Below are 26,933 nucleotides of genomic sequence, written 5' to 3' on the forward strand. Positions count from 1 at the left end.
CCTCCTGGGTTCAGGCAATTCTCCTGTCTCAGCCTCCTGAGTAGCTGGGACTACAGGCACGCACCACCATGCCCAGCTAATTTTTTGTATTTTTAGTGGAGACGGGGTTTCACCATGTTGACCAGGATGGTCTCGATCTCTTGACTTCGTGATCCACCCGCCTCAGCCTCCCAAAGTGCTAGGATTACAGGCTTGAGCCACCGTGCCCGGCTAGATTCAATTTTTAAAGCAGGATATTCTATGGGAGTGCAGAGAGAACATGATTCATATAAATCAGGAGTCAAAGCTTTTACTTCAGAGGTGACATTAGAGTAATGCTTTGAAGGAAAAATGGCATTTCACTGAATAGAAAGAAGAAGAATATTTGTAGGACATAAAGGGTACATAACTTAAATCAGGATGTCCTTGAACCAAAAATGATAACCTTGCTAGGCCAGGTCATCTCCATCTCCTGTCATTCCCTCTTCAAGACTGTCTGCTCCATATGTGTTAAGACCTTACTCTATTCTTTGTCAGCTTAGTATTTCTAATGGCACTTTGCACTATAGTTTGCACATAGTACCTACTCAAGAAATGTTTGATGAATGAATGAATGATCTAGTGTTTTGATTTAGCCAGCAAGTCACAAAGCAAGAAATATTCTACCAGTTCTCACCAGTGCTTTTGCAGTATTAAGAACACCTTAAGCAGCAACATTATGCCATCTATGCAGTATGAGCTCATCAGAGCAGTGGTTGGAATACAAATGAGATCACAGAGAAAACCTAGCTCATGCTTCTCTGATGAGAGGCTTAGAAACACCAACAAAGAGTGCTCACCTGCCAGAGACATTTAGAGGAAGACCACTGAATTTGTTATAGCCTTGAGGAGCATAATCCCAAAGAATTTTTTCAGCTGCTATAAAGTAGCGTCTCTGTTGACCATTCATCTTGGGGTAGAAAATATCACTTTTGCAGTTACCAACATTGTATTGCCCCAGCATACCAGCTGCAGAACAGAGGAAAATCACAAACTGAGGCATAAATGCTCACAAAAGGAATCATATCGGAAAAGACTGATAGATTTGGCTTCATGAACATTTAGACTTTTGAACAGAAAATTTGACCATAAAGAACTTTTTTATAAAAGGATAAATGGCAACAGGAGGGATATTTGTGACACAGATGACAAAAGATTAACTTGTAAATCACTTTTACAAATGAAGATGAAAACAAGTAAATCTTCAATAGAAAATGAGCAAGGAACAGAAATAGTTTATTCACAAAAGAAATAATATTGGCCAATAAACAAATGGGAAAAAAAAGTTCAACCTTAATAGTACTTAAATAGCACTCAAACCATAATACTATTCAAATGACACTATTGTTCATTGATCAGATTAGTAAAGATTAGAAAGACTAATAATTCTCAATGTTGGTAGATGAATGGGGAAAGAGCCACACTCATATACTTCGGGTAGAAGAATAATAATTTCCAAAACAGAATGTAGCAATGTATGTCCATAACTTTTTTAAAAATCAAACTCTTTGACAGAGGAATTCTAAATCTAGGAGTTTTTCTAAGAAAATGTTCAGACAAAAGTGCAAACGTATAAATAATAGTGATCAGAACTGTTTATAAATAGCAAAAAAAAAAAATTGGTGGAAAACATAAGCATTAAGCAATATAGTATTGATTAGGTAAGTTGTAATCTCCTTATAATGGACACTGAAAGTATTAGCAATGATAAAGTAAGCTCTATATTCACTGACATGAAAATGTGTTTCTGATATATTTGTGAATGAGAAAAGTTAGCTACAGTGCAGCATTAATAGACTGATTTCATTTTATAAAATACATATATATTTACATATTAAGAAATAGAAAATAGTGAGGGAAGATATTTACCAAAGTATGAATATAAAATATTTCTATTATGGGAATACTGATCTTAAAATCAATTTATAGGAGCCAGATTCAGTGGCTCATACCTATAAACCCAGCACTTTGAAAGGCTAAGGTAGGAGGATCACCTGGGCCCAGGAGTTTGAGACCATTCTGGCCAACATAGGAAGACCCCATCCCTATTTGTTAAAAAACATCCAATTATATGTATTTTCTAATTTTTTTACAATAACTTTTTTCTGAAGTCATGGACAATTTAGCAATGTTGTATTTCAGTGAATGTATAAATATCAGCTTATGTCCACAACCACTGGGCTAATTTAGCAATCTTGCTATTCTCAAATGGCTGCTAATATCTTGATTTTAAATCTACAGTTTCTTCCATGATTTAACAGCATGAGACTCTTTGATAATAGAAACCTTGTCTTGTTTATCTTTGTTTTTCCAGAAGAGTATCTAGTAGGTATTAACTGATGAATTCTTCAGTTGAATGTAATTGAGATACTGCAGTTGACTAATCCTACGATTAGCTGTGGAAGGTGGACAGGAATAAGAATGTGTTATCAAAGCAGTCCTGAGCAGCTGGATCTTTGCACTTACCAGTTACTGTGTGAAGTTAGTATTCAAATTTAACCAGACATTATTTCTTCTGTGTCTATCCTATTAACATATTTTTTTCCGTCTTGGTTTCACCATCTTAGGCCAGACCCCTTTATATGTTAGAATTCTAACGCTGTCAGAGGCTTCTTAATTAGCATCCAGGGCCAGAATTTCTCCATCAAATCCTTCTTGCATGCATATATTTATCTTCCTAAATAACTGCACTGATGATGTCACTAGTGTGCCTAAAGAACTAAGGATCAAGATTACCTTTCCAGACACAGCCCCACCTCCTTAGCTTTGCTAAGGGGCCTGTTGTACCTCTCCAGGCTCGTCTATCATCACTTCTCTGCCAGGAATATGATAGTCCAGATAAGAAAGGACATAGTGTATGCCAGAATCAAGTCATTCAATAGGCATTTAAACCAACAACTGTTTATCATGCACCTATCATGGTCCATGAAGGTCAATGGATTTCCTCTCAAGTTGAGGAAGAACATTCCAACAGATCAGTCCAGAGATGAGATGAGCTGCTATAATTACTCACAAGAGATGTTCAAAGGAAATTCAAGAATTGAAGGGGGGATTGGTCCTTATTATCCAGAAAGTCCTTTCAAATGCTAAAACTTTATTATTCTACTTACAGTTGCTCAAAGAGAACATGTGTTTTTCCCAGTTCATGTTGCTTCCTCTACCTGGAAAGTCTTTCTTTTCTTTTTCATCTATTCAGTTCCTACCCATATTTCTAGGCTCAGATTAGGAGCCAGCTGTTCAGGAAGCCCTTCTGATTGTTCCAGAGTAGTGACTATAATACCCAAAGAGCATTTATCTCATTCTGTTTTGAATTTTATTCATTTTGTAAATGTCTAACTATGTCTAACTACTAGATTATAGGTTCCTTGAAGGTCTCATCAATTTTTAATCACTTTCCTACCTTTTTTTTTTTTTAAGTAGGCAACTGTTTTTTTGGAAATTATATATTTATTGCTAATTTGAAGTACATTATGCTTTTGTGGCAACACTTTGAAGATTTTATTTTATTTTTAAATATGTATTTCATTGCACTTTAGGTTCTGGGGTACATGTGCAAAACATGTAGGATTGTTGCATAGGTACTTACATGACAATGTGATTTGCTGCTTCCAACCCCCCGTCACCTATACTTTCCTACCTTTCTCAGATAGAAGTGGTCAATACACGTCTGTTGATAGGCTATTAAAGAGATGAGCATTGTATTTTCCTGTATATTCTGCATATTTATTACCTAATTAAATATAGTACATTCAAGACTCTATCTAACAGTAGGCACTGGATAAGCACTGGTGACTGTGTGGTTTGATTGCACCATTCTAAACATATCCACTCTTCTTTTTGTCCTTATTACCTTGTAGGTGGTCGCTGACCTGGCAGGTTATCATCCACTTCCCAGGATTCATGACTGTCATTTCTGTTGTAAGGAAGGTGGCTGGGAACAGGTTGATGGTATCAGTCCGATGCCCTCTGCTGATGAAGGTGTTACCATAGAAATAGATGGAATGGATGTCTATCTCATTTCCCATTCCAAATAGGTGCCAGGACACAGATTCACCAACACACATATCAGGCTCAGGGAAGTTTCCAAAGAGGTATCCATTGAGGGCTGGAAACAGAAACACCCTAGTGAGACTAGTAAGAGACTGCCCTGCAGAGGCGACCAGGACCAAAAACGTTGGTAATACGTACTTGAGAATGGCTGGAAAACCACTGCAAACCATTGGTTGTAAGGTTTTGGTGCAGAAAAACCTGGCTTTTAGAAATATATATTGTCCAAAAAAGAAATGAAACTTTTTTATTGGCCTTTTTTCCAGAGAAAACACTCAATAAAAGTGAAGATCAGCATACACTGAAAACAGCCTCAGAGCTGCTGTGGGAACACAGTAATGAGGTCAGGAGAAAACAGAGTGCTGCTCATACTTACAGGAGGCTCAGGCACCTCTGTCCTAATCCTTCCCTGGCATATCTGCCATCTCCATCAGATTCTGTGCTCCTTGCCACTAGAAACCCTGTCTTGTTCATCTTAACAGTTATCAGGACCTAGCGGAAAAACTGGCACATAGTATCTACTTAATTAAGAAGCATGTGACAAGACGGAAAGAAAAGGAACTGATTAAAAGGGATTTATGAGACATGATTTGTTTGTTTTTTTACTTTAAAAAGCCAAGAGAAAAACGGATTTTACTACATGTTGCTAGGGCAGAATCTTATCAAGTTTATGGCATAGGTCCAGGAGCAAATACTTTAAAACCATATAAATGGCAGCTGGGACTTGACCAAGTTCAGAAAAGAACTTGATTCAGGGTTCTATAAAGTCACAGTATCCCTTCTTAAGTTCAAACTGAGTTAAAAAGCAATTATTGCTGAAATGCCTAATGACTTAGGCAGCACAGCTGATTCTAAATTACTTTAGTAAATTTAAACAAATTGATCAATAAATTTTGTACGTATTATCTTCCATAAGCTAGATTTTTTTAATTAATTTTTTTTCTATACTTGATTAGGTCTCCTTTTCCAGTCTCTCTCTCTCTCCTTTTTTTTTTTCTTTTGAGATGGGGTCTTACTCTGTCACACCCAGGCTGAAGTTCAGTGGCACAATCTCAGCTCACTGCAATGTCTGCCTCCTGGGTTCAAGAGATTCTCGTGTGTTAGCCTTCCCAGTAGCTGAGATTACAGGTGCCCACCACCATGCCCAGCTAATTTTTGTATTTTTAGTAGAGAAAGGTTTTGTCATGTTGGCCAGGCTGGTCTTGAACTCCTGGCCTCAAGTGATCCGCCCACCTTGACCTCCCAAAGTACTGGGATTACAGGCGTGAGGCACCATACCCGGCCCTTTTCTAGTCTTGAAGGATAGTTTGCAAACACACATCTACTTCAGCATATAGGCTAGGGTTTTTGTTTTTGTTTTTTGAGACAGGGTCTTGCTCTGTCACCCAGGCTGGGGTGCAGTGGCACTTAGTTCACTGCAGCCTCAAAATCCCGGGCTAATGCAATCCTCTGACCTCAGCGTCCCAAGTAGCTTGGACCACAAGCCTGTGCCACTATGCCCAGCTGATTTTTTGTTATTGTTATTTGTTTGATTTTTTTTGTAGAGAAAGGGTCTCCATATGTTGTCCAGGCTGGTTTTGAACTCCTGGCCTCAAGCAGTCCTCCCACATCTGCTTTTTACAGTGCTGGGATTATAGGCATGAGCCATTGTGCCTGGACCGGCTTCTTTTTATGCTACATGTAATCTGTTTGCTTATGTAATTCATTTCATTATGTTGGACATTTTCACTTAAAAAGACAAAACACAGAGTAAGAGGAATTATTTGAGTGGGTGAGTCTTAAATAATCACAAATACTAGTTTTCTGCAATATTTGAGAGCATCACTCCCATTTTGTAAAGGATATGAATTACAACTGGTCACAGCAGTGATCTGCATTTACATCTTCACTGACTCCATCCTTCATTGTTTTCTCTGCCTCCCTGCCTTCCCCTTTCTTTCCCTCCCTTACTTCCTTTCCTCCTAAAATGGTTTCCAAGAATCACTAAACACAAGGTTGCCGAATACCACTAGAAGGAAAAAAGAAGGCATGAAATACAATGGAAATTGTCAGTGTACTGACAATCATGAGTTGATGAACTTTGGAATAAAACACGGCCAAATTTATATTTATTTGCTATGGAACTTTTCTAAGGAAACTCTCTGGCACTAATTATCACTTTGACCTTAGGCAAGTTATTGATAGTCTGTTGACCTCAGTTTCTCTTCTATAAAATGGAAAGGTCAGATGATCTTCAGCTCCTTCAATTTCTCTTATAATTTTATGACTACATTGAAGATACCTTCGTTAGAACAATTCTGAGAGACAGACAAGCAACAGAAGAAGATATGTCAATGAGTAAGGTGGGCTATGTAGGTTGACTATTTTGTTTATGTTCACTAGAACTCTTTAAGAAAAGAGTAGAAAGAGACCATTTAACGCTCACATCCTAAAATGCTACATTCAGCTACTGCTTTGCAAAACAGGCATGAATAAGTGCCCTGTCTCAACTAATGAAGTAACTATAGACGTTCACTATTTTGAACAAATACAGAGTCTGATGTACAGTGCATGCTCAATAAATTTTGTTGATATAAAGAATGCCTGGGAAACGTAACGAATTAACAAGTGCTTATTTAAACCCCAGGCATAACTTAGTTCTTAAAATTTAGCAGCTGCTCAGAAAATGGTTAGTTACTGAATGAAGCAAAAGGTTGCAAAACACAGAATTAATATAGGATGATAATTTCATTCTCCTTTCTCCTTCCAGTCAATCCAAGCCCACCCATGCTCCGGGCTCACCTCAGGAACCAATACTTTTCCAGTTACCATAAAACATTGATCCCTCGATTTTCCCAAAGCTCTGTGGCTTTGTCCACACTGCATGCCCAATTTAGCATGTATCCACTGCCTTGTCCCCCTCAGATTGTTTCAGGTTGAAACATGTGTCATGTCTTGAATCACTTTCTTTTCTTTTTTTCTTTCTTTTTTGAGATAAAGTCTCACTCTGCTGCCCAGGCTGGAGTGCAGTGGCACAATCTTGGCTCATTGCAATCTCTGCCTTCCAGATTCAAGCGATTCTCCTGCCTCAGCCTCCCTAGTAGCTGGGACTACAGATGCATGCCATCACACCCAGATAATTTTTGTATTTTTAGTAGCGACAGGGTTTCACCAAGTTGATCAGGCTGGTCTCGAACTCCTGACTTCACGATCTGCCCACCTCGGCCTCCCCAAGTGCTGGGATTATAAGCATAAGCCACCATGCCTGGCCATCACTTTCTAACCATGGACATCACTGAGTTATAAATATTGCCAAACTCAAATTGATATTTCTGTGTATGTTGTATCCCTTGTAGTATCTTATAGTATAAAAGGCCTATTATATGTTTGGGAACATGGAAGTACTTACCATGCATTTTGTTACTCCTCTGGAAAACAGCATCTTTCTTGTCAACTGAATCAGGGTTCGTGCAGAAATGTTTGATATTTTCATCAAGGTACCAGCTTTGATTCTCATCCACAAGAGTAAACATTATAACAAACTCTCGATCCACATCATTCCGTGTCCCTGAATATCTATTCAGGATACCTATCAGGCACATTCAAAAGGGTAGAAAAAAAAAAACTAAATCAAGATGAGCTTTGCTTCCTTCCAATAGTGTCAGGTAAATTTGAAGTTCAGTGAAAACTATATCTGCAAGGATAACCCACAATATAAAATCAGCAAAAGGCTTTAATGGAAATGGCAGAGCCACAGAAGAGAAAATTCATAAAACAGAAATCTTCATAATGACAGACTTGGAAGCCTGGCTATCTCTAAAAGGAGTTCACTTTATTGACAAAGTACAGACATGGTAAGTCCATTAATAAGAAATAAAATAGCAAATGATTATTTGGGTGAAATAATGAAGCCAAAGGCATCCCTGGTCATTTGACTAAATTTCTCACTTTCTATGTGTGGTGCTATAAAATATCATTTTCTAATAAGAATAAAGTCTTAAAATGCTGTGATGATTCTTACACGAAATCTGAATTATTACCCTCTGCTACGGTGTCAGACTGGTCTTCCATGTTAGAATTTCTTAAAGAAATTTGGAAGAAGAGACACATTCTGTGTGGAGCAAAGAAGACAGGCAAAATAAGACGTGAATCTTATTCACATTTCAACTTCCTAGGTACCTAGAAACAAGCCTTCTTACCTTCCTTGCAGACCAGCAGGGGGCCAATCAGCCCAGAGCAGATGTCCTTAGGGGCATCGATGTGCGAATGGTACACCCAGGTCAGGCAGTTGGCATCAGCTGGAGTAGGTGCATATTCTTCTCTCACTGGCCAGACATAGGTGTAGTTTTTCCCAGGAGGAACCATGTCATCATTTTTGTTCTTTCCAGATGTTCCATCTGGGTATAGGGCTCCTTTCAAAAAAAAGAGAGATAAGACGTAGTTAAAACACAGAGATTACATCTGTAGTAGAGAAGGCCAGAGCTTTGGAATCAAATATAACTGAATTAAAACTTATTTGCCATGGGACTTGAGGCAAGTTACTTAAATTCTCAATGTCTCTGTTCTCTATCAGTAAAACTGGAATGTCGATATTTATCCTACAGGGATATAAGAATTAAATGAGGCAATGTATACAGAGTGCTTTGAGCGGAACCAGGAACTTAATAAATGTTCATATTAAGGACTCTTTGTGATGAGCCTACTGTACCAACCGGGAAGAATTCAATTCCTCTTAGCTGACATCAACTCAAGATGGGAAGGAGGAGCATAAGAAGAAGAAATAATGAATACTTCTACAAATTAAGTCATTTTACAAATTAAGCCCATATGCTGCATAATTAATTACAGCCCTTTCATATTAACTGTAGCTTTGAATTTCCTGATTATATTTAGGTTATATTGTTAAATATAGAATTAATATATATTAGGTCAATATAATTAGCTTATATTGTTTCTTTGTCCAGTAAATGGAAACTTATTAGTTCCTTAAGAGAAAGGAATTTTTGCTAATACTAGATTATAAGAGAGTATTTTTAAGAAAATTATTATATATAAATTAGTAATATAATGAACTGCATTTTCAATGTTTTCAAGAACGGTTTCCAAAAGATGCAGAAACATTCTTTTTAAAACAATTTCTTACATTTTCTCTCAATACGAGGTGAGAATATAATACTGAATAGTATTTTGACAAAACAATTTTTACTCAAAGTTAAATTAATGCAGTTTGCTGCTTTCTAACTTGGTACTATCTAACATGATACAGGAACAGGACATAGGAAAAAATCCAGAGAGCTTCCCCCATCCATTAAATCCAAGTGACATTTTAAAAAATTACTTGTGCTATCTCAGCAGCATTGGATACTATTGTCAGCTCCCTCCCTCCCTGACTCATGTGACATCGCACCATCCTCTTTGACCACTCTTTTTCAGTCCACTTTTCCAGTTCACTTTCTTGTGTCTGCCTTTTTTTTTTTTTTTTTTTTNCCTCAAAGTATAATGCTGGCTTCTTCCTTCATGCCTGTGCTTTCTCCCTAGCTGATAGCGCCCATCCCCACAGTGCCATCAATCAGCCACACCAGTGACACCCATGTTTATATCCAGCCAGGACTTCACCTCTATACTTTACATTGATAGTCAGCTGTCTGCTTGATATCTCAACTTGTAAATCTCAAGAAGACTGCAAATGCAACCTTTCCCAGGGAGCATTAGCTCTCCTCCCCCAAGCTTGGTCCTCAGAAACTGACACTACTCCCAGTGAAAAGAAAGGCACAAACAATATTCAGCCACAAGCCAGAAACAAAGCAAGCATTCTTCTTCTTCTTCCTCTTTTTCCATTTCCAAAGTGCCACCCGTTCCTATCTCTGCTTCTTCTCAAATTCATCCATTTACGTTGATCTCCATCATCACAATCATACTCTGAACTACCATGATCTCTCACCTGGACTTTGTAGTAATCTCTTAGTTGGCTTCCCTGAATATCTTGCCTTTCCTATCCATTTTCCAAGTTATCACAAGAGTGATCTTTTCAAATCTTAAATAGAATTCTATTGTTCCCTGTTTAAAATAATTTCATGGCTTCCCATCGGTATTGGGACAAAGGTCAAATGTGTTTAACATAGATCACAAGGTCCAGCATGGTCTGGCTCAGGCAGTCCTGAACTCCCTGGACTGGGTCAGTTTTCTAAAATGCATTCACACTGAAAGAAGGGCAGTAAAGCCAGCGGTTAAGTTCACAGCCACTGAAATTAGACTGCCTGAAAAGAAACTCTATCTCCATCACTTGTTAGGTATGCAGCTTGGAGCAATTTCCTTCTCTTCTATGAATCTTAGCTTTTTATCTGTTAGGTGGTGATAATCATAAATGCCTACCTCTTAAGAGTGGTTGAGACCTGTAGGATGTAATATCTATAAAGCACTTATCACAGTGCCTGGTATAGTATAGCCATTCAGTAAACTTATTTATTTATAGCATTTACCTAAGTTTTAAATTATATGTGTGTAAACATATGTATGTATATATATAAACACACTATATATATATTCACACATGTATAGTATGTATGTGTATATACATGTATACGAACACATATATTAATGTCTCTCTCTCTCTCTCTCTCTCTCTCTCTCATGTTAGACTGTAAGTTGCATTAAAGCAAATACCAGGCTTCTTTTTGCTCATGATTGTATCTGCAAGATCTACCCCAATGCCTCAATATATATATATATTGAATAAAATATGACTGAGTGGCATTACCTTACACTGCCTTTGTCCAAAGCCCTATGAATAAAATGCATGGCTTGGAAGCTTCTTGTCTATATGGAGAGATTTCTATACAGAGGGTCAGGAGTTGAGGAACAGTGGGTAAGCAGTGGACTTGTCTTGAAGCTTTGATTGAGATCACTTATTTTGAATTGATTATATGATACAAATCAATACAAATAATTGTTCTAGAAATTCTTATGTTCACAATTTACATAATGGGCCTTGTTATTACTTTTTAATTAGGAGTTATTGAAGGCTATTATTGAAATAAGGAAAGAGAATCCCCAAACAGAGCCTTTGTGCCACCACCCAAGTTGAAGAATATCACTGGGGATCCAAAATAAATTATAAATATAAAGTAAGAGGTGACTTGGAGATAGGAAGCTCATTAAGTTGTTCTGCAAGTCATTTTCAAAAGAGTTTATTAAGGATTTTGAGCATGGTAACATTAACCATATAAAAGTATAAAACACTATTTATTTGCTTATATAGTTCTAGGCTATGTGAGCTTTTAAAAATTTACACTTTTTTTTTTTACCCATTATATTTGAGAAGTTTGAAGATTGATGGTGTTATGGGAGAATTAAGCTCATTGATAAACAAATTGTAGAAGAGTAAAATATGCAATTTTTCAGAAGACAGCTTGCCAATTCCTATTCAAAGAAAGTATATGAGTACAACCAGCAATTGTATTTGTAATGATGTATTGTAGAAACATACTTGAAAACATTTTTCAAATTTCATGAACTGGAAGTAACTTAAATAATTATCAATACTGAACAGATATGCTCATATGATGGGATACTGCACAACTATTAAATGGAAGTCTTGCTGTATGTACTAATAAGAGAAAATTTCCAAGACAAAGTAAAAAGTGAAAAACAGAAAGCATTATAGCATAATCCCTTTTTATACAAATGAGTAAGGATATACACATACATACATGGCAATATATATATAGAAAAAAGTCTGAGAAAAACTTATAGAAATTGTTTAAGATGATTGCCTTTGGAGTGAAAGACAAGTGAGAAGGGCTTTTACTTTCTTTTTATATCTTCGTACTCTTAAGAACTTCTAACCATGTTTGCATAGTACTTTCTCTTAAATTTTCTGTTTTGAACTACTTTTAGTGAGTATGTAGAGAATCAGATTGTGTGCAATTTTCACCTTCTTTATAATTTTTTATATTAAAACAAAAACCAGGCCAGGTGCCGTGGCTCACACTTGTAATCTGAACACTTTAAGAGGCCAAGGTGTGAGGATTCCTTCAGGCCAGGAGTTTAAGACTAGTCTAGGCAACACGGTGAGACTCCATTGCTATAAAAATAAAACAAATAAAATAAAAAATAAAATTTAAAAGCCAATAAAATTTATTTTTTAAATAGTCCTAACATTTAAGCATATTTCAGATGTAGATCAAGAAAGCACTAGTTGATTCTATCATTAAACAAAGGAATGTACACAAGAGCTCTGGCACAGGCATTATCATAAAGTAGCTGCTCAATTAACATTAGCCCCACCTGCTCAACCCACTTCCAAGCTTCATTCTCTACCCCTCGCCTGATGGCATCTTGAAACCACAACTGTATATTTACTCATCTTGGAAGCCCAGCATTATGTGTGGTTCACAGCAAACACTAAGTTGAATTAAGCAGAGACTTTAAGGCTTTTAAGCTTACAGCTATAGCAAAGACAAAACTTTATTAAAGAAGAGCAAAGAAGTCAGCAAATTCTCTTCCCAAAAAAGGAACTATACAGTTAGAAAAAACTTATTTAAAAAAAAAATAACAAACCATTTTGGTACTCTAGAAATTGAATAGAAACATTTAGCAAAGTTTACTCTTGAAACTGTTGAACATCAGCTAAGAGGAGTAGGATTCTACAGCATTGTTTCCCTAACCACTCACAGATCCACTAGCAGAGGACAGAAGACTTACTGGCTCAAGATGCTTAGGCACAATTTCTGTCCAATCATTTGCTGACCACTGAGCTAAGCAGACATAGGAATGACCTCTCAGAAGCCAGGCTTAAAAACAAAAATGAATTTTTTTAAAAAAGCAGAAATCTCAGTGACCACACACCATAGGAAAGATAATCCACAGACGTAGCCCACAGGTTACTAGACAAAGAAGCAAGCAAGCAAACAACAACAAATAACCTAGAGGTCATGAAGGAATGAGAATCCAGAGTTGCTACAATATATATTTTAAAATCTGGTTTTCAAGAACACCAAAAATGTGAGAAACACTAAGAAACAGGAAAGTGTGATTCATAGAGAAAAAAAGGCAGCCAGTGGAAACTATCTCTCTATGTGTCCTCAGAGGTTTAATTTAGCAGAGAAAGACTTCAAAGCAGCTATAGTAAATACATTCAAACAATTCTAATGAATTATGTGTAAAAGGTTGAAGAAAGGTAGGAAAAAAATTCAACAAATAGAGGATCTTAATAAGCAAATAGAAATATTAAAAAGAATCAAATTGGAATATTGGCATTGAAAAGTTCAACATATACAAATCTGTAAATGTAATCCATCACATAAACAGAACCATAGACAAAAATCACATGATTATCTCAATAGATGCACAGAAGGCCTTCCACAAAATTCAACAGCCCTTTATGCTAAAAACTCTCATTAAACTAGGCATCAACAGAACATATCTCAAAATAATGAAAGCTATTTATGACAAACTGACAGCCCATATCATACTGAGTGGGCAAAAACTGGAAGCATTCCCTTTGAAAACTGGCATTAGACAAGGATGCCCTCTCTCACCACTCCTATTCAACGTAGTATTGAAAGTTGTAGCCAGAGCAATCAGGGAAGAAAAAAAAAAAATAAAGGGTATTCAATTAGGAAAAGAGGAAGTCAAATTGTCTCTACTTGCAGATGACATGATTGTAAATTTAGAAGACCCCATCATCTCAGCCCAAAGTCTCCTTAAACTGATAAGCAAATTCAGCAAAGTCTCAGGATACAAAATCAATGTGCAGAAATCACAAGCATTCCTATATACCAATAATAGACTAACAGAGAGCCAAATCATGAGTGAACTCCCATTCACAATTGCTACAAAGAGAATAAAATACCTAGGAATACAACTAACAAAGGAGATAAAGGACCTCTTCAAGAAGAACTACAAACCACTGCTCGAGGAAATAAGAGAGGACACAAACAGATGGAGAAACATTCCATGCTCATGGTTAGGAAGAATCAATATTGTGAAAATGGTCATACTGCCCAAAGTAATTTATAGATTCAACGCTATCCCCAACAAGCTACCATTGACCTTCTTCACAGAACTGGAAAAAAACACTTTAAACTTCATATGGAACCAAAAGAGAGCCTGCATAGCCAAGACAATCTTAAGCAAAAAGAAAGCTGGAGGCATCACACTACCTGACTTCAAACTATACTATAAGGCTAAGTAATCAAAATAGCATGGTACCGGTACCAAAACAGAGATATAGACCAATGGAACAGAACAGATGCCTCGGAAGTAACACATCTACAACCATCTGATCTTTGAAAAACCTGACAAAAACAAGCAATGGGGAAAAGATTCCCTATTAAATAAATGGTGTTGGGAGAACTGGCTACCCATGTGCAGAAAGCAGAAACTGGACCCCTTCCTTACACCTTACACTAAAATTAACTCCAGATGGATTAAAGACTTAAACATAAGACCTAACACCATAAAAACCCTAGAAGAAAATCTAGGCAAAACCATTCAGGACATAGGCGTAGGCAAGGATTTATGACTAAAACACCAAAAGCAATGACAACAAAAGCCAAAGCAGACAAATGGGATCTAATTAAACTTAAGAACTTCTGTAAAACAAAAGAAATTATATTAGAGTGAACCAGCAACCAACACAATGGGAAAAAATGTTTGCAATCTACCCATCTGACAAAGGGCTAATATCCAGAATCTACAAAGAACTAAGGCAGATTTACAAGAAAAAAAGCAAACAAACCCATTCAAAAGTGGGCGAAGGACATAAACGTACACTTTTCAAAAGAAGACATTTATGAGGCCAACAAACATATGAAAAAAAATGTTTATCATCACTGATCATTAGAGAAATGCAAATCAAAACCACATTGAGATACTATCTCAAGCCAGTTAGAATGGCAATCATTAAAATATCTGGAGACAACAGATGCCGAAGAGGATGTGGAGAAAGGAGGAACACTTTTACACTGTTGGTGGGAGTGTAAATTAATTCAACCATTGTAGAAGACAGTGTGGCAATTCCTCAAGGATCTAGAAATAGAAATATCACTTGACCCAGCAATCCCATTACTGAGCATATACCCAAAGGAATATAAATCATTCTATTATAAAGACACAGGTACATGTATGTTCATTGTGGCAATGCTTACAATAGCAATGACCTGGAACCAACCCAAATGCCCATCGATGATATACTGGACAAAGAAAATGTGGCACATATACACCATGGAATACTATGTAGCCATAAAAAACGATGAGTTCATGTTCTTTGTAGGGACATGGATGAATCTGGAAACCATCATTCTCAGCAAACTCACACAAGAACAGAAAACCAAACACTGCATGCTCTCACTCATAGGCGGGTGTTGAACAATGAGGACACATGCATACAGGGAAAGGAAAATCACACACTGGGGTCTGTTGGGGGGTAGGGGGCCAGGAGAGGAACAGCGGGGGATGGGGAGGTTGAGGAAGGATAACATTGAGAGAAATGCCTGATGTAGGTGATGGGGGGATGGAGACAGCTCACCAGCATGGCATGTGTGTACCTATGCAACAATTCTGCACAAACTGCACATGTACCCCAGAACTTAAAGTACAATATTTAAAAAAGAGAACAGTACAATAAATTAAATACTTACTAGAGAGCTCAACAATAGATTCAAGAGGATAAAAGAAAATATCAGTGAACGTGAAGATAGATCAATAGAAATTATCCTATCTGAAAAAGAAGGGGAAAAAATAGAAGAAAATGGATAGAGCCTTAGAGACCAGTGGGACAATGTATTTCCTAACGTGTGTAACAGCTGTCTGCAGTGAGAGGAGAACAACAAAAAAAAAGGATGGGAGAAAGATTTGAAGAAATAATGACCAAAAATTTCCCAAATTTGATGAAAAACATTAACCTACACATCAAAGAAGTCTAATCAGCCAAAATTTGATAAGTACAAAAGGGTCCACAAATAGACACATCATTGTTAAGCTGTGGAAGGAGGAAAGGAAGACAAAAATATAACATTGAAACCAGACAGACAAAAATGAGCCAATGCATGCAAGGGAGTATCAACATGATTAATGGTTAACTTCTCATCTGAACATTGAAAACCAGAAGACAATGAGATTATATACCCAAAGTGCCAGGGAAGAAATGTTAGCCAAAAATACTATATCAAGGAAATCTATCCCTCAAAACTAAAAGCAAGACATTCTAGATAAATAAAGACTGAGTGAGTTTGTTGCCAGCAGAACTGCCTTACAAGCAAATTGCATTCATCAACATATAAAAAGGATTGTACACCATGACCAAATGGGTTTTTTCCCATGATGCCAGGTTGGCTGGATATCCAAAAATTAATTAATATAATAACATATCAATAGAACTCAGTAGATCTAGAAAAGCCACATGACCACCTCAATAGATACAGAAAAGTATTGAATAAAATCCAGTACTTACTTAGTGAAGAACTCTCAACAAACCAGGAATAGAAAGGAATTTCCTCCAGTCCTAGCTAGAGTAATCAGACAAGAGGAAGAAATAAAGGGCATCCAAACTAAAACGGAAAATGTCAAATTATTTTTATTTGCAGATGATATAATCTTATATTTGGAAAAACGTGAAGACTCCACCAAAAACTATTATACCTGACAAAGTTAATAAAGATGCAGGATACAAAATCAATATACAAAATCAGTAGCATTTTAATAAGCCAACAGTGAATAATCTGAAAAAGAAATCAAGAAAGCAATCCTACTTACGGTAGCCACAAATAAAATGAAATACCTCAAAATTAACTTAACTAAGGAAGTGAAGGATCTCTACAATGAAAACTAAAAACATTGATGAAAGAAGCTGAAGAGGACAAAAAAATGGAAAAACATTCCATGTTCATGGATTAGAAGAATTGATATTATTAAAATTTCCATACTGCCCAGAGCAATTCCTATCACAATGCCAACAACAGTCTTCACAGAAATTGAAAAAACATTTTTAAAATTTATATGGAACCACAAAAAAACCAGAATAGCCAAAGCTATCCTAAGCAAAAAGAACAAAACTAGAGGAATCATACTACCTAACTTCAAATTATACTACAGAGATATAGTAACCCAAATGGGATGGCACTGGCATAAAAACAGACACATAGACAAATAGAATAGACAACCTGGAAATAAATTCATACATCTACAATGAACTCACTTTTGACAAAGGTGCCAAGAACATACATTGGGGAAAAGATAGTCTCTTCAATAAATGGTACTGGGAAAACTGGATATCCACATGCAGAAGAATAAAACTAGACTCCTGTCTCTCACCATACACAAAAATTAAATCAAATGAAAATGGATTAAAAACTTAAATGTAAGACCTTAAATTATAAAACTACTATAAGAAAACATTGAGATAACTCTCCAGGACATAAGTCTGGGCAAAAATTTCCTAAGTAATACCCCACAAGCACAGGCAACCAAGGCAAAAGTGGACAAATGGGATCACATTAAGTTAGAAAGTTTCTGCAGAGCAAAGGAAACAAGCAACAAAGTGAAGAGACAATCCACAGAATGGGAGAAAATATTTGCAAACTATCTATCTGGGAATAATAACCAGAATATACAAGGAGCTCAAACAACTCTATAGGAAAAAAATCTAATTATCAGATTTTAAAATGGGCAAAAGATCTGAATAGTTATTCCTCAAAAGAAGACATTCAAATGGCAAGCAGGTGTATGAAAAGGTGCTCAATATTATTGGTCATCAGAGAAATGGAAATCAAAACTAGAATGAGATATTCTCCCAGTCCAGTTAAAATGACTTTTATCCAAAAGACAGGCAATAACAAATGCTACTGAGGATATGGAATAAAGGGAACCCTTGTACCTTGTTGGTGGGAATGTAAATTAGTACAACCACTATAGTGAACAGCTTGAAATTTCCTCAGAAAACTAAAAATAGAGCTATCATATGATCCAGCATTCCCACTGGTATGGATACTTACCCTATTTTAATGTACCCAAAAGAAAAGAAATCAGATTTATCTGTACTTCCATGTTTATTGCAGCACTATTCACAGTAGCCAAGATTTGGAAGCAAACTGCATCTATCAGCAGACAGATGGATAAAGAAGATGTAGTATATATACACAATGGAGTACTACTCAGCCATAAGAAAGAATGAGGTCCTGTCATTTGCAACAATGTGGGTGTAACTGGAGGTCATAATGTTAAGTGAAATAAATCAGGCACAGAAAGACAAACTTCACATGTTCTCACTTATTTGTGGGAACTGAAAATTAAAACAATTGAACTCATATAGGTAGAGAATAGAAAGATGGATACCAGTGGCTAGGAAGGGTAGTAGAAATGTGGGGGAAAGTGGGGATGGTTAATGGTTACAAAAACTAGTTAGAAAGAATTAGGCCGGGCGCGGTGGCTCACGCCTGTAATCCCAGCACTTTGGGAGGCCGAGGCGGGTGGATCACGAGGTCAAGAGATCGAGACCAACCTGGTCAACATGGTGAAACCCCGTCTCTACTAAAACTACAAAAAAAAATCAGCTGGGCATGGTGGCGCGTGCCTGTAATCCCAGCTACTCAGGAGGCTGAGGCAGGAGAATTGCCTGAACCCAGGAGGCGGGGGTTGCGGTGAGCCGAGATCGCGCCATTGCACTCCAGCCTGGGTAACAAGAGCGAAACTCCGTCTCAAAAAAAATAAAATAAATAAAAAGAATTAATAAGACCTATTTTTGCTAGCACAACAGGGTGATGATAGTTAAAAATAATTTCACTGTGGGCATTAGAATAACAAAAACAGTATAATTGGATTGTCTGAAACACAAACGATAAATGCTTGAGGTGATGGATATTCTATGTACTTCAATGTTACTACTATGCATTGCATGCTTGTATCAAAATATCTCATGTGACCCATAAATATATACATCTACTATGTTCCCACAAAAATTCAAAGTTAAAAAAAAAAGAAACATCCTCAATCTGATAAAAGCTATCTAGAAAAAATTTACAGCTAGCTTCATGCTTAATGGAGGAAGACAGAATGCTTTCTTTCCAAGATTGGGAAAAAGGTAAAAATTAATAAGCTGATCAAATACATATATGGAGGCAAAGGACCTAAATAGCCAAAAAGCCTTGAAAAGAATTGCAAAGTTGAAGGATTTATGCTACTCCATTTCAAAACTTACTAGAAATTCACAGTAATCAAGACATTGTGGCATTGGTCCAAGGGAAAGTATATGGATCAATCAAGCAGAATTAAGAGCACTGAAATTAACTCCGTACACTTATAGTCATTGATTTTTTTTTTTTTACTACTGCCTATGATTCATTCATCTTTTATTCTCAGGACCCAGAGTCAGTGTCTGGTACCTGGTGGGTGCTCAATGAAAGGTTTATGAATGAATACAGACCTTTTGAAAACTATATATGGTGGTGAGGAAAAGCAAATTAAGGGCCGCTCATGCCCGTAAGTAAAGACCTGGCTATTGCTCTGAACTTTCACAAGAAGCCCTCTGGCAGACACAGGAAGGTTGAAAATCAAGACCTCCCAGTGGCCTGCTGGGATCTGCACACAGGATGGGCAGTGCTGCTTAACTGCCTGCACAGGCAAAGGCACAATGTGGAATAGTGGAGAGAGCCCTAGATTGGGAGGTAGAATGGTAATGGACAGCCTGTGTCTATCCCAACTTAACTCCTAATCAACTGTAAGATTTTGGTCCAGGCACATTTCCTCTCTGAGTATTGATGATCTTGGGCTAGATCTGGGAAGCACACAGAAAGTGTTTAGAGAGCTCTTACCACATGCCAAGCACAGGACCAGGTACTGGGAAGCAGTGCCCTGCAAGATCCAAGATGGTCCCTGCTCCTGGGAAACCTAAAATCTAATGTAGAGACAGACACACACAAGGAAGCAAACAGAAAAGGTCCCCTTTACTGTACCAGTTCTTAAAAACTGATATATAATGTGTGTATATATTTATGAGGTACATGTGATATTCTGTTACACGCATAGAAGGTAAAATGATCAAGTCAGAGTATTTAGGGTATCCATCACCTTAGGAACACTTCAAGTCCTTGCTTCTAGCTATTTTGAAATATACAATACATTGTTGCTAACTATAGTCACCGTACAGCACTGCTGAACATTAGAACGTACCCCTTTTATCTACCAATATGTTTATACCAGCCTGGACAACATAGCAAGACCTCGTCTCTACAAAAAATTTTAAAAATTTGCCACCAGCCTGAGTGACAGAACGAGACCCCACAAAAAAAGAAAAAAATGTGCACATACATATTTTTCTGGTGCAAGGGCTCTTGCAGATGCTCAAAAAGATCTACAGCGCACCAATGTTTATAGCACTATTCTTCACAATAGCCAAGATGTGGAAACAACCAAAGCATCCATCAACAGATGAACAGATAAAGTCTGGTATATACAAGCAATTGAATATTATTCAGCCTTAAAAGGTATTACATTATGATGCATACTACAATATGAATGAGCCTTGAAAATATTTTGCTAAGTGAAATAAGCCAGACACAAAGGACAAATATTGTATGACTCCACCTATATGAGGTACCTAGAATAGGCAAATTCATAGACATAGAAAGTAGAAGTTGCCAGTGGCCAGCAAAAGGGATGAAGGGAGAGGTATTGATTAATGGCTATAGAGTTTTGATCTTTTCTCTCCTCCAACCCTCCACCCTCTGCTAGGCCCCAGTGTGAGTTGTTCCCTTCTATGTGTCATGAAAAATAACTAATGGGTACTAGGCTGAATTCCTGGGTGATAAAACAACCTGTACAACAAACCCCCATGATACATGTTTACCTGTGTAACAAACCTGCACATGTACCTCTGAACTTAAAAGTTAAAAAAAAAAAAACTATATTAAAGAAAATGCATTCATAGTTACACCTTAAAGTTCACCTGGCACTATTTTTGTGCTCATCCTCAACAACGAAGAACTACCAAATCTTTGCTGCACTCCAGTTGGAGGAAAAGAGCCCAGAAGAAAGGGCAATCCCAGTTGTGTGTTCGCCATCAGAGTTCTCTCCTCTGGCTGCTTACAGAGACATGGCTGGAGTAGCTACCACACAAGTCAGGCTGCCTTGGGGTATTTGTTAGTGCCCAGAAACTCCTCCTTAATGATAACACAAGTTGCATCATAGTTAATGGCACTGTGCCTGGCACATTTCCCAGAAGCAGTCACCTAGCAGGTGCAGCACCTTTTGATCCATTCTACCTGGTCATGAGCAAGAATGCAATATAGGATGCAAAAAAAATACTTATGATGTTGTGGAAATACTTCCGTCTCAAAAGTCTAAGAAAGTTGTTTAATATTTTTCAATTAGAGAGGAATCCAGAAACTTCCCTAATGAAACTCCTAAAGTACACACAAGAAGGAAGACAGGGCTGCTTCACAAAGGCAGCATCAAAAACAGCACCCTGAAGCAAGATTCAGCCTCTATTGCCACACCGTACCCACAGCCAAGGCTGCTACCGGTGATAGGAGCATGTTGCCCTTTATCCGGTTGGCAAACCAGGCATGACTAAGTGACAAGGAAGAAAGCTAGGGTGCTCCTGGGGCGTGGTGGAGCAGGTACCGAGAGGTTCTTTGTAAACATAAAGAAAAGCAAGGAAGAGGAGAGGGAAAAAATGATGAAAATAAAACCCAAGAAGGGGAGCTAGGCACGGTGGTTCACGCCTGTAATCCCAGCACTTTGGGACGCCAAGGCGGGCGGATGATTTGAGGTCAGGAGTTCAAGACCAGCCTTGTCAAAATTGTGAAACCCTGTCTCTATTAAACATACAAAAAAATTAGCTGGGCGTGGTAGTACATGTCTGTAATCACAGCTACTGGGGAGGCTGAAGCAGGAGAATATCTTGAACCAGGGAGATGGAGGTTGCAGTGAGCTGAGATTATGCCACTGCACTCCAGCCTGAGCAACAGAGTAAGACTCTGTCTCAAAATAAAAAATAAAAAATAAAAAAATGCAAGAAGGGGAAGAGAGAAACAGGATAGATGGAGATGGATGGAGGAGAAGACAAATATATCCATGTAATTATTGTGCTCCTAAAATCTTTTTAACTCTGACAGTTACCTTACTTATGAAACAGAAACAAGACCCCAATAATAGAGGATTGATATTTACCTTCTGAATCTTTGTTGTAGAAAACACCATGTGGATGCAGAGAGTAAGGTCGAGAAGCAAAGTTCTTTAAATGAATGACAATCACATCACCCACTTCAGCCCTCAAGATGGGGCCCAGGAATCCAAGCCAGGGAGGTTTAGGAATCTCTATTGAGTAGGTTTCATCCGTGAAGTGTCTGTAAACAGCCTTTTTGTAAATGCTGCCTATCCTGTTGGGCCCTCTTTCGAGAAATAAGGTTGCAAGTCTAAAAGTAAAAAGAAAAATATTTTGTTACTGAAATGAAAAGAGAAGCCCTAATAGCTTATCATTAGGAGTTTATAAAGTGTTGCATGTATGACCTGTCATTTGGTGTTCACCATAACCTGTAACCTCTGTAGGCCTGGGAAGATTAGCCTCAGTTTATTAATGTGGAAATGAGATTCAGCAATTTAGTGGCAAGCCAAAGGGCACAAGTTGCATTCACAACCAAACTAAAACAAATCCAAAGAACTCTAAAGTCACCCTACATATCTGCCCCCTTCCACTCAATGTTTTTCTCCTTTGCTTTTTCATTTAACAAACACTTATTGTACATTTACTGCATTCCAAGCATGCGGCTGGATGGTGTACAAAAAACTTTACAATCAAATAATGGGCTTAGATAATTAAGTGTCAAGTGAATGATTGATACAACAGATACAAACTCAACATTTCTAGGAATATAATAGTTCAGGGAGGCCAAGCTAGTGGTCCACACCTGTAATCCCAGCACTTTGGGAGGCCAAGGCAGGCAGATCTCTTGAGCCTAGGAGTTTGAGACCAGCCTGGGAAACATAGGCCCTGTTTCTACAAAAACAATCAGCTGGGCATGGTGGTGGGCTGCCTGTAGCCTGAGCTACCTGAGATGCTGAGGCAGGAGAATCTCTCGAGCCTGGGAAGTCAAGGCTGCAGTGACTAGGTGACAAAGCAAGACTCCGTCTTAAAAAAAAAAAAAATCCAGGTGTAGTGACTTATGCCTGCAATCCCCAACACTCTGGGAGGCCAAGATGGGAGGATCACTTGAGCCCAGGAAGTTAAGTCTGCAGTGAGCCAAGATCGTACCACTGCACTCTAGCCTGGATGACAGAGCAAGATCCTGTCTAAAAAACTAAATGGTTTGGAGAAGGAAAAGATTGCTGTGGGTAGAAGAAGTCAGACAATTGCAAGAATTAAGGAGAAGTAGGATTGGATAACAAAAGAGAAAAATGAGGACACTAAGCGGGCAACGGATATACAGTGAGGAGGAAGCAGTGCAGATGCGATGGGGGAGAGCGGGTTATAGGCTGGTGCACAAATCTCAGAGGTGAGGACTGAGAGATAAGGATGCATGTGAGTTCGGAGATAGATTGACAACTTCAATTCCAGGTTGGAGAGCTTAAAATTTATCTTGGAAGCACTGAGGACTCACTGAGGTTTTTCATAAAGTGGGTGACATCATAATCATGTGTTTAAGGACCATTCTTTGGCAGTGGTGTGCAAGTTTTAGGGGAGTTGGGTGAAACGCAGAGCAAAGATTAGGGGCAGAGAGACTGTTATGAGACCAGAAGAGGGTAGTGTAATAGAAGAAAAGGGGTGGACATGAGAAAAACAGAATTCTAACACTTGAGATGACCAGATGCCCTTCTGGGGCCCTACATGAAGGGCAGACTCAGTTCCTGGTATCTGGGAGCCTGAAACAATAGCACCACTATGGAGTGGCCAATCCTCTGGAGAGGTGACACCCCTTCTCCACTCTTTGTCTATGTGCTTAGCATAGAGCTCCCATCCTAGCTCCAGCTCCAGAAATACTGGCTTCTGCTTGAGCAAAAGCTCCACCACTCCTGGGTGCAGCCATCCCAATGTAGCTGTGTCCCTCTAGGGGGCAAGAGGCCGCATCTTACTCTGAGATACACTCCTGCAAGTGTGTGTGCATTCATTCTCTCTCAGTTATCCAACAAACAATTATACCAAGCCCTGCCCTCAGTACTAGGGATATGGAGGAAAAAAGACAAACCTCCTGCCTTGAAAGAGCCCCTATTCTGGAAGGGAGAGTCATGAGAACAGATTATGTTCTGGGGCATCTAATCTGAAGTCAAAGATAGGTCAGGGGAGCTTTCCTTAAGGAAGTAATGCTTCAGTATACTCCCAAAGAACAAAGAAGAGTTACTCAAGCAAAATAATAATAATAATAATAATAATAATAATAATGGAAAAAATTGATGTAGAAGACATTTTAAAGTTTTGGCAACTCCACACCCACACTCCACTCTTTGATCTAAGAGCACACCTTTCCTACTCTCATTCTCTGTGCTTCAGGTGGGGCTCCATCCCCCAGCCCTGCTAATGGAGCAAGTGCATCAGCCTAGCCTATGAGTTCGTCAAATGCCTCTAATAAGCTGTTGTGAGGGCAGGACTTGTTTTCCAGACCTGGCCCGTTGGTATCATTCATCCCCCAGCCAGCCCACCCTGGGCCATCATGATTAGTTCAGGGACAGTCACAGAGTGTCTTGCTGGTTAAATCTGAGAAAATCTAGGAACTTTTAAAGGATCTCTTTCTTGTGTACTTGGACCTGGGACATGAGTCTGGAGCTTCAGTTAACTATATGGCTAACACAAGGAGGAAGACTGTCTGAGAGTTATTTGTTCCTCTAATCTCTTAAATTTACTATTGACTTTTTCCCCTCTAATCAACTCCTACTTATTTTCATCATCATATGACTATTTCTTTTCATTTTTCTGTTTTTATTTTATTGTACTTTCTATTCTTTTATTCAGTTCAAAGAATTCAATCATTCATATGATTTATTTAAAAAAAACGTGTTAAGCACTTATTAGGTATCATGGAGCACTTCCCTTTTCTACTTTTCTGGTCCCCTAATTTTTTTTCTGTTTTGCTTTTCTCTTTCCTAATTCTTTCCAAAGGAAACCTATCCCAGCCTTTCCCAAAGAATGTGAACTAATGTCTAACAGAGTATTCAAGCTACCCACTCTGGGCCAGAATGAGTAATTCATACAGTTCTGTTCATTCCAGGTCCACAGTGAGTGTCACGGTATTTCTAAGATGGGTAGACCAGTTGGATCTAGAAGACTCTAGAAGTTCTGTTCTATGGCACTGAAGCCTGAAAGGTTATGAGATGACTCAGGTCTCCCATATTCCTCTAGAGTGTCCTGCACCAACTCTTCCCATCCCTTGCCCCTCTCAGCATCGTACACAATGATCCTCTTTGATTCTTCTCTCCCTTCTCCAGGTCAGAATCCTAGACAGATCCTTTGGTCAGGCACCCTTGTCTAGTCCCAAGCCCCAGCCTCAGACATCAGCAGGTGGAGCTATAAACCCATAGATCCTTGGGGTTCAGCCTTAAACTGTAACTCAGCTGCATTCCTATTCTGTCTGGAGATAGACCCAGGGACAGTGCTCCTTCTGAGGTAGACGTATTTCCTGGACCAAAATATATAAAGTTTATACTTAAGTATGGCTGTATCACCCTAATGAAATAAGCCCTTAAGGGCTTCCATGAACTTCAGGCATTTCAGTGGTGGTATAAAAGTAATAAATAAAATTAAATTTAAAAGAGATTCCCAAATCGCTCTGGACAGGGACCAACAGGAAGGCTCTGCCCGCCTTTGTCATAGGCTCCGGCTGCCCCCATCACCCCATATGACCCCTTTAAGAACTCTCCAAGAAGATCTCATGGGTATCACCTCTGCTTCCATTCTGCTGAAAAGCTTGAAAACCATTCTGCTGACCTTCAACAAGCACAGATTGAGGATTTATAGCATGCAACGTACTGGGCTAGATGTTGTTTCGAGTACAAGAGTAAAAAAGATACAATCTCTAAATAAGTGTGTTTGTGGTCAAGAGGAAGAACAAAACCATTGTTACCTGCATAAAGAACTGCCAAGAATTGGAGGAACAGAACATGTGGGAGTTTAGGAGAGAGGGAGAGACACCTAAATACTTTGCTCTAGTAGAAGAAACAGCTTGAGAAACGTGTTAAGGCAAGAGAATTAGAGGTCAGTTCAGGAAATCACAGGCAGCTTTATATGGCAAGAAAATCTGATGAGAGTGAAACTGTGGAGAAATTATGAGTACTTAAAGTCAAGCTAAAAAGTGATTATCGCTCCCTCTCTGTAACCAGCTGAGGTATCCAGCCTGCCCCAGACCACCTAATAAAATCATAAGACAGGTCAAACTCACCAAAGTCTCTCTTTTTTTTTTTTTTTTTTTTTTGAGATGGAGTCTCACTTTATCACCCAGGCTGGAGTGCAGTGGCATGATCTCAGCTCACTGCAACCTTTGCCCCCCGGGTTCAAGAGATTCTCTTGCCTCAGCCTCCCTAGTAGCTGGGATTATAGGAACATACCACCATGCCCAGCTAATTTTTGAATTTTTAGTAGAGACGGGATTTCACCATGTTGGTCAAACTGGTCTTGAACTCCTGACCCTGTGATATGCCCACCTTGGCCTCTCAAAGCACTGGGATTACAGGTGTGAGCCACAGTGCCCAGCTAACAAAGCCTCTTTTAATGAAGTATGACTTGGCCTCAGAGGCTGGAGAATCTCCCAGGGGCCTCGGCTGAGCCAGATTAAGGGGTGGAGCAGCTGGGTCTCAGATCTAAAGGGCACTGGAACATCACTGGGGAGCTGGAAGCATTGCAGGGTAGATAAAATTCACTGGAAATAACATCTAAGGTAGAGAAAACTGCAACCTCTGGAATTTCT

At 38.5% G+C, this 26,933-nt stretch overlaps 1 protein-coding gene across 1 annotated transcript in view; it reads right to left on the minus strand.

The window, feature by feature from the left end:
• The window catches only part of HEPHL1 (hephaestin like 1), a 77,816-nt gene that overhangs the window by 41,922 nt on the left and 8,961 nt on the right, over positions 1-26,933 (minus strand). The window contains exons 2-6 of the mRNA XM_017498414.2: positions 22,213-22,457; positions 8,244-8,456; positions 7,454-7,633; positions 3,869-4,123; positions 819-987 (exon numbers count right to left, since the gene is read on the minus strand). Coding sequence (XP_017353903.1) covers positions 819-987; positions 3,869-4,123; positions 7,454-7,633; positions 8,244-8,456; positions 22,213-22,457 — 1,062 coding nt within the window. The remainder of the gene's footprint in view (positions 1-818; positions 988-3,868; positions 4,124-7,453; positions 7,634-8,243; positions 8,457-22,212; positions 22,458-26,933) is intronic.

Source organism: Cebus imitator, unplaced genomic scaffold (genome assembly GCF_001604975.1).
Source record: "Cebus imitator isolate Cc_AM_T3 unplaced genomic scaffold, Cebus_imitator-1.0 Scaffold241, whole genome shotgun sequence".
Lineage (NCBI taxonomy): Eukaryota > Metazoa > Chordata > Mammalia > Primates > Cebidae > Cebus > Cebus imitator.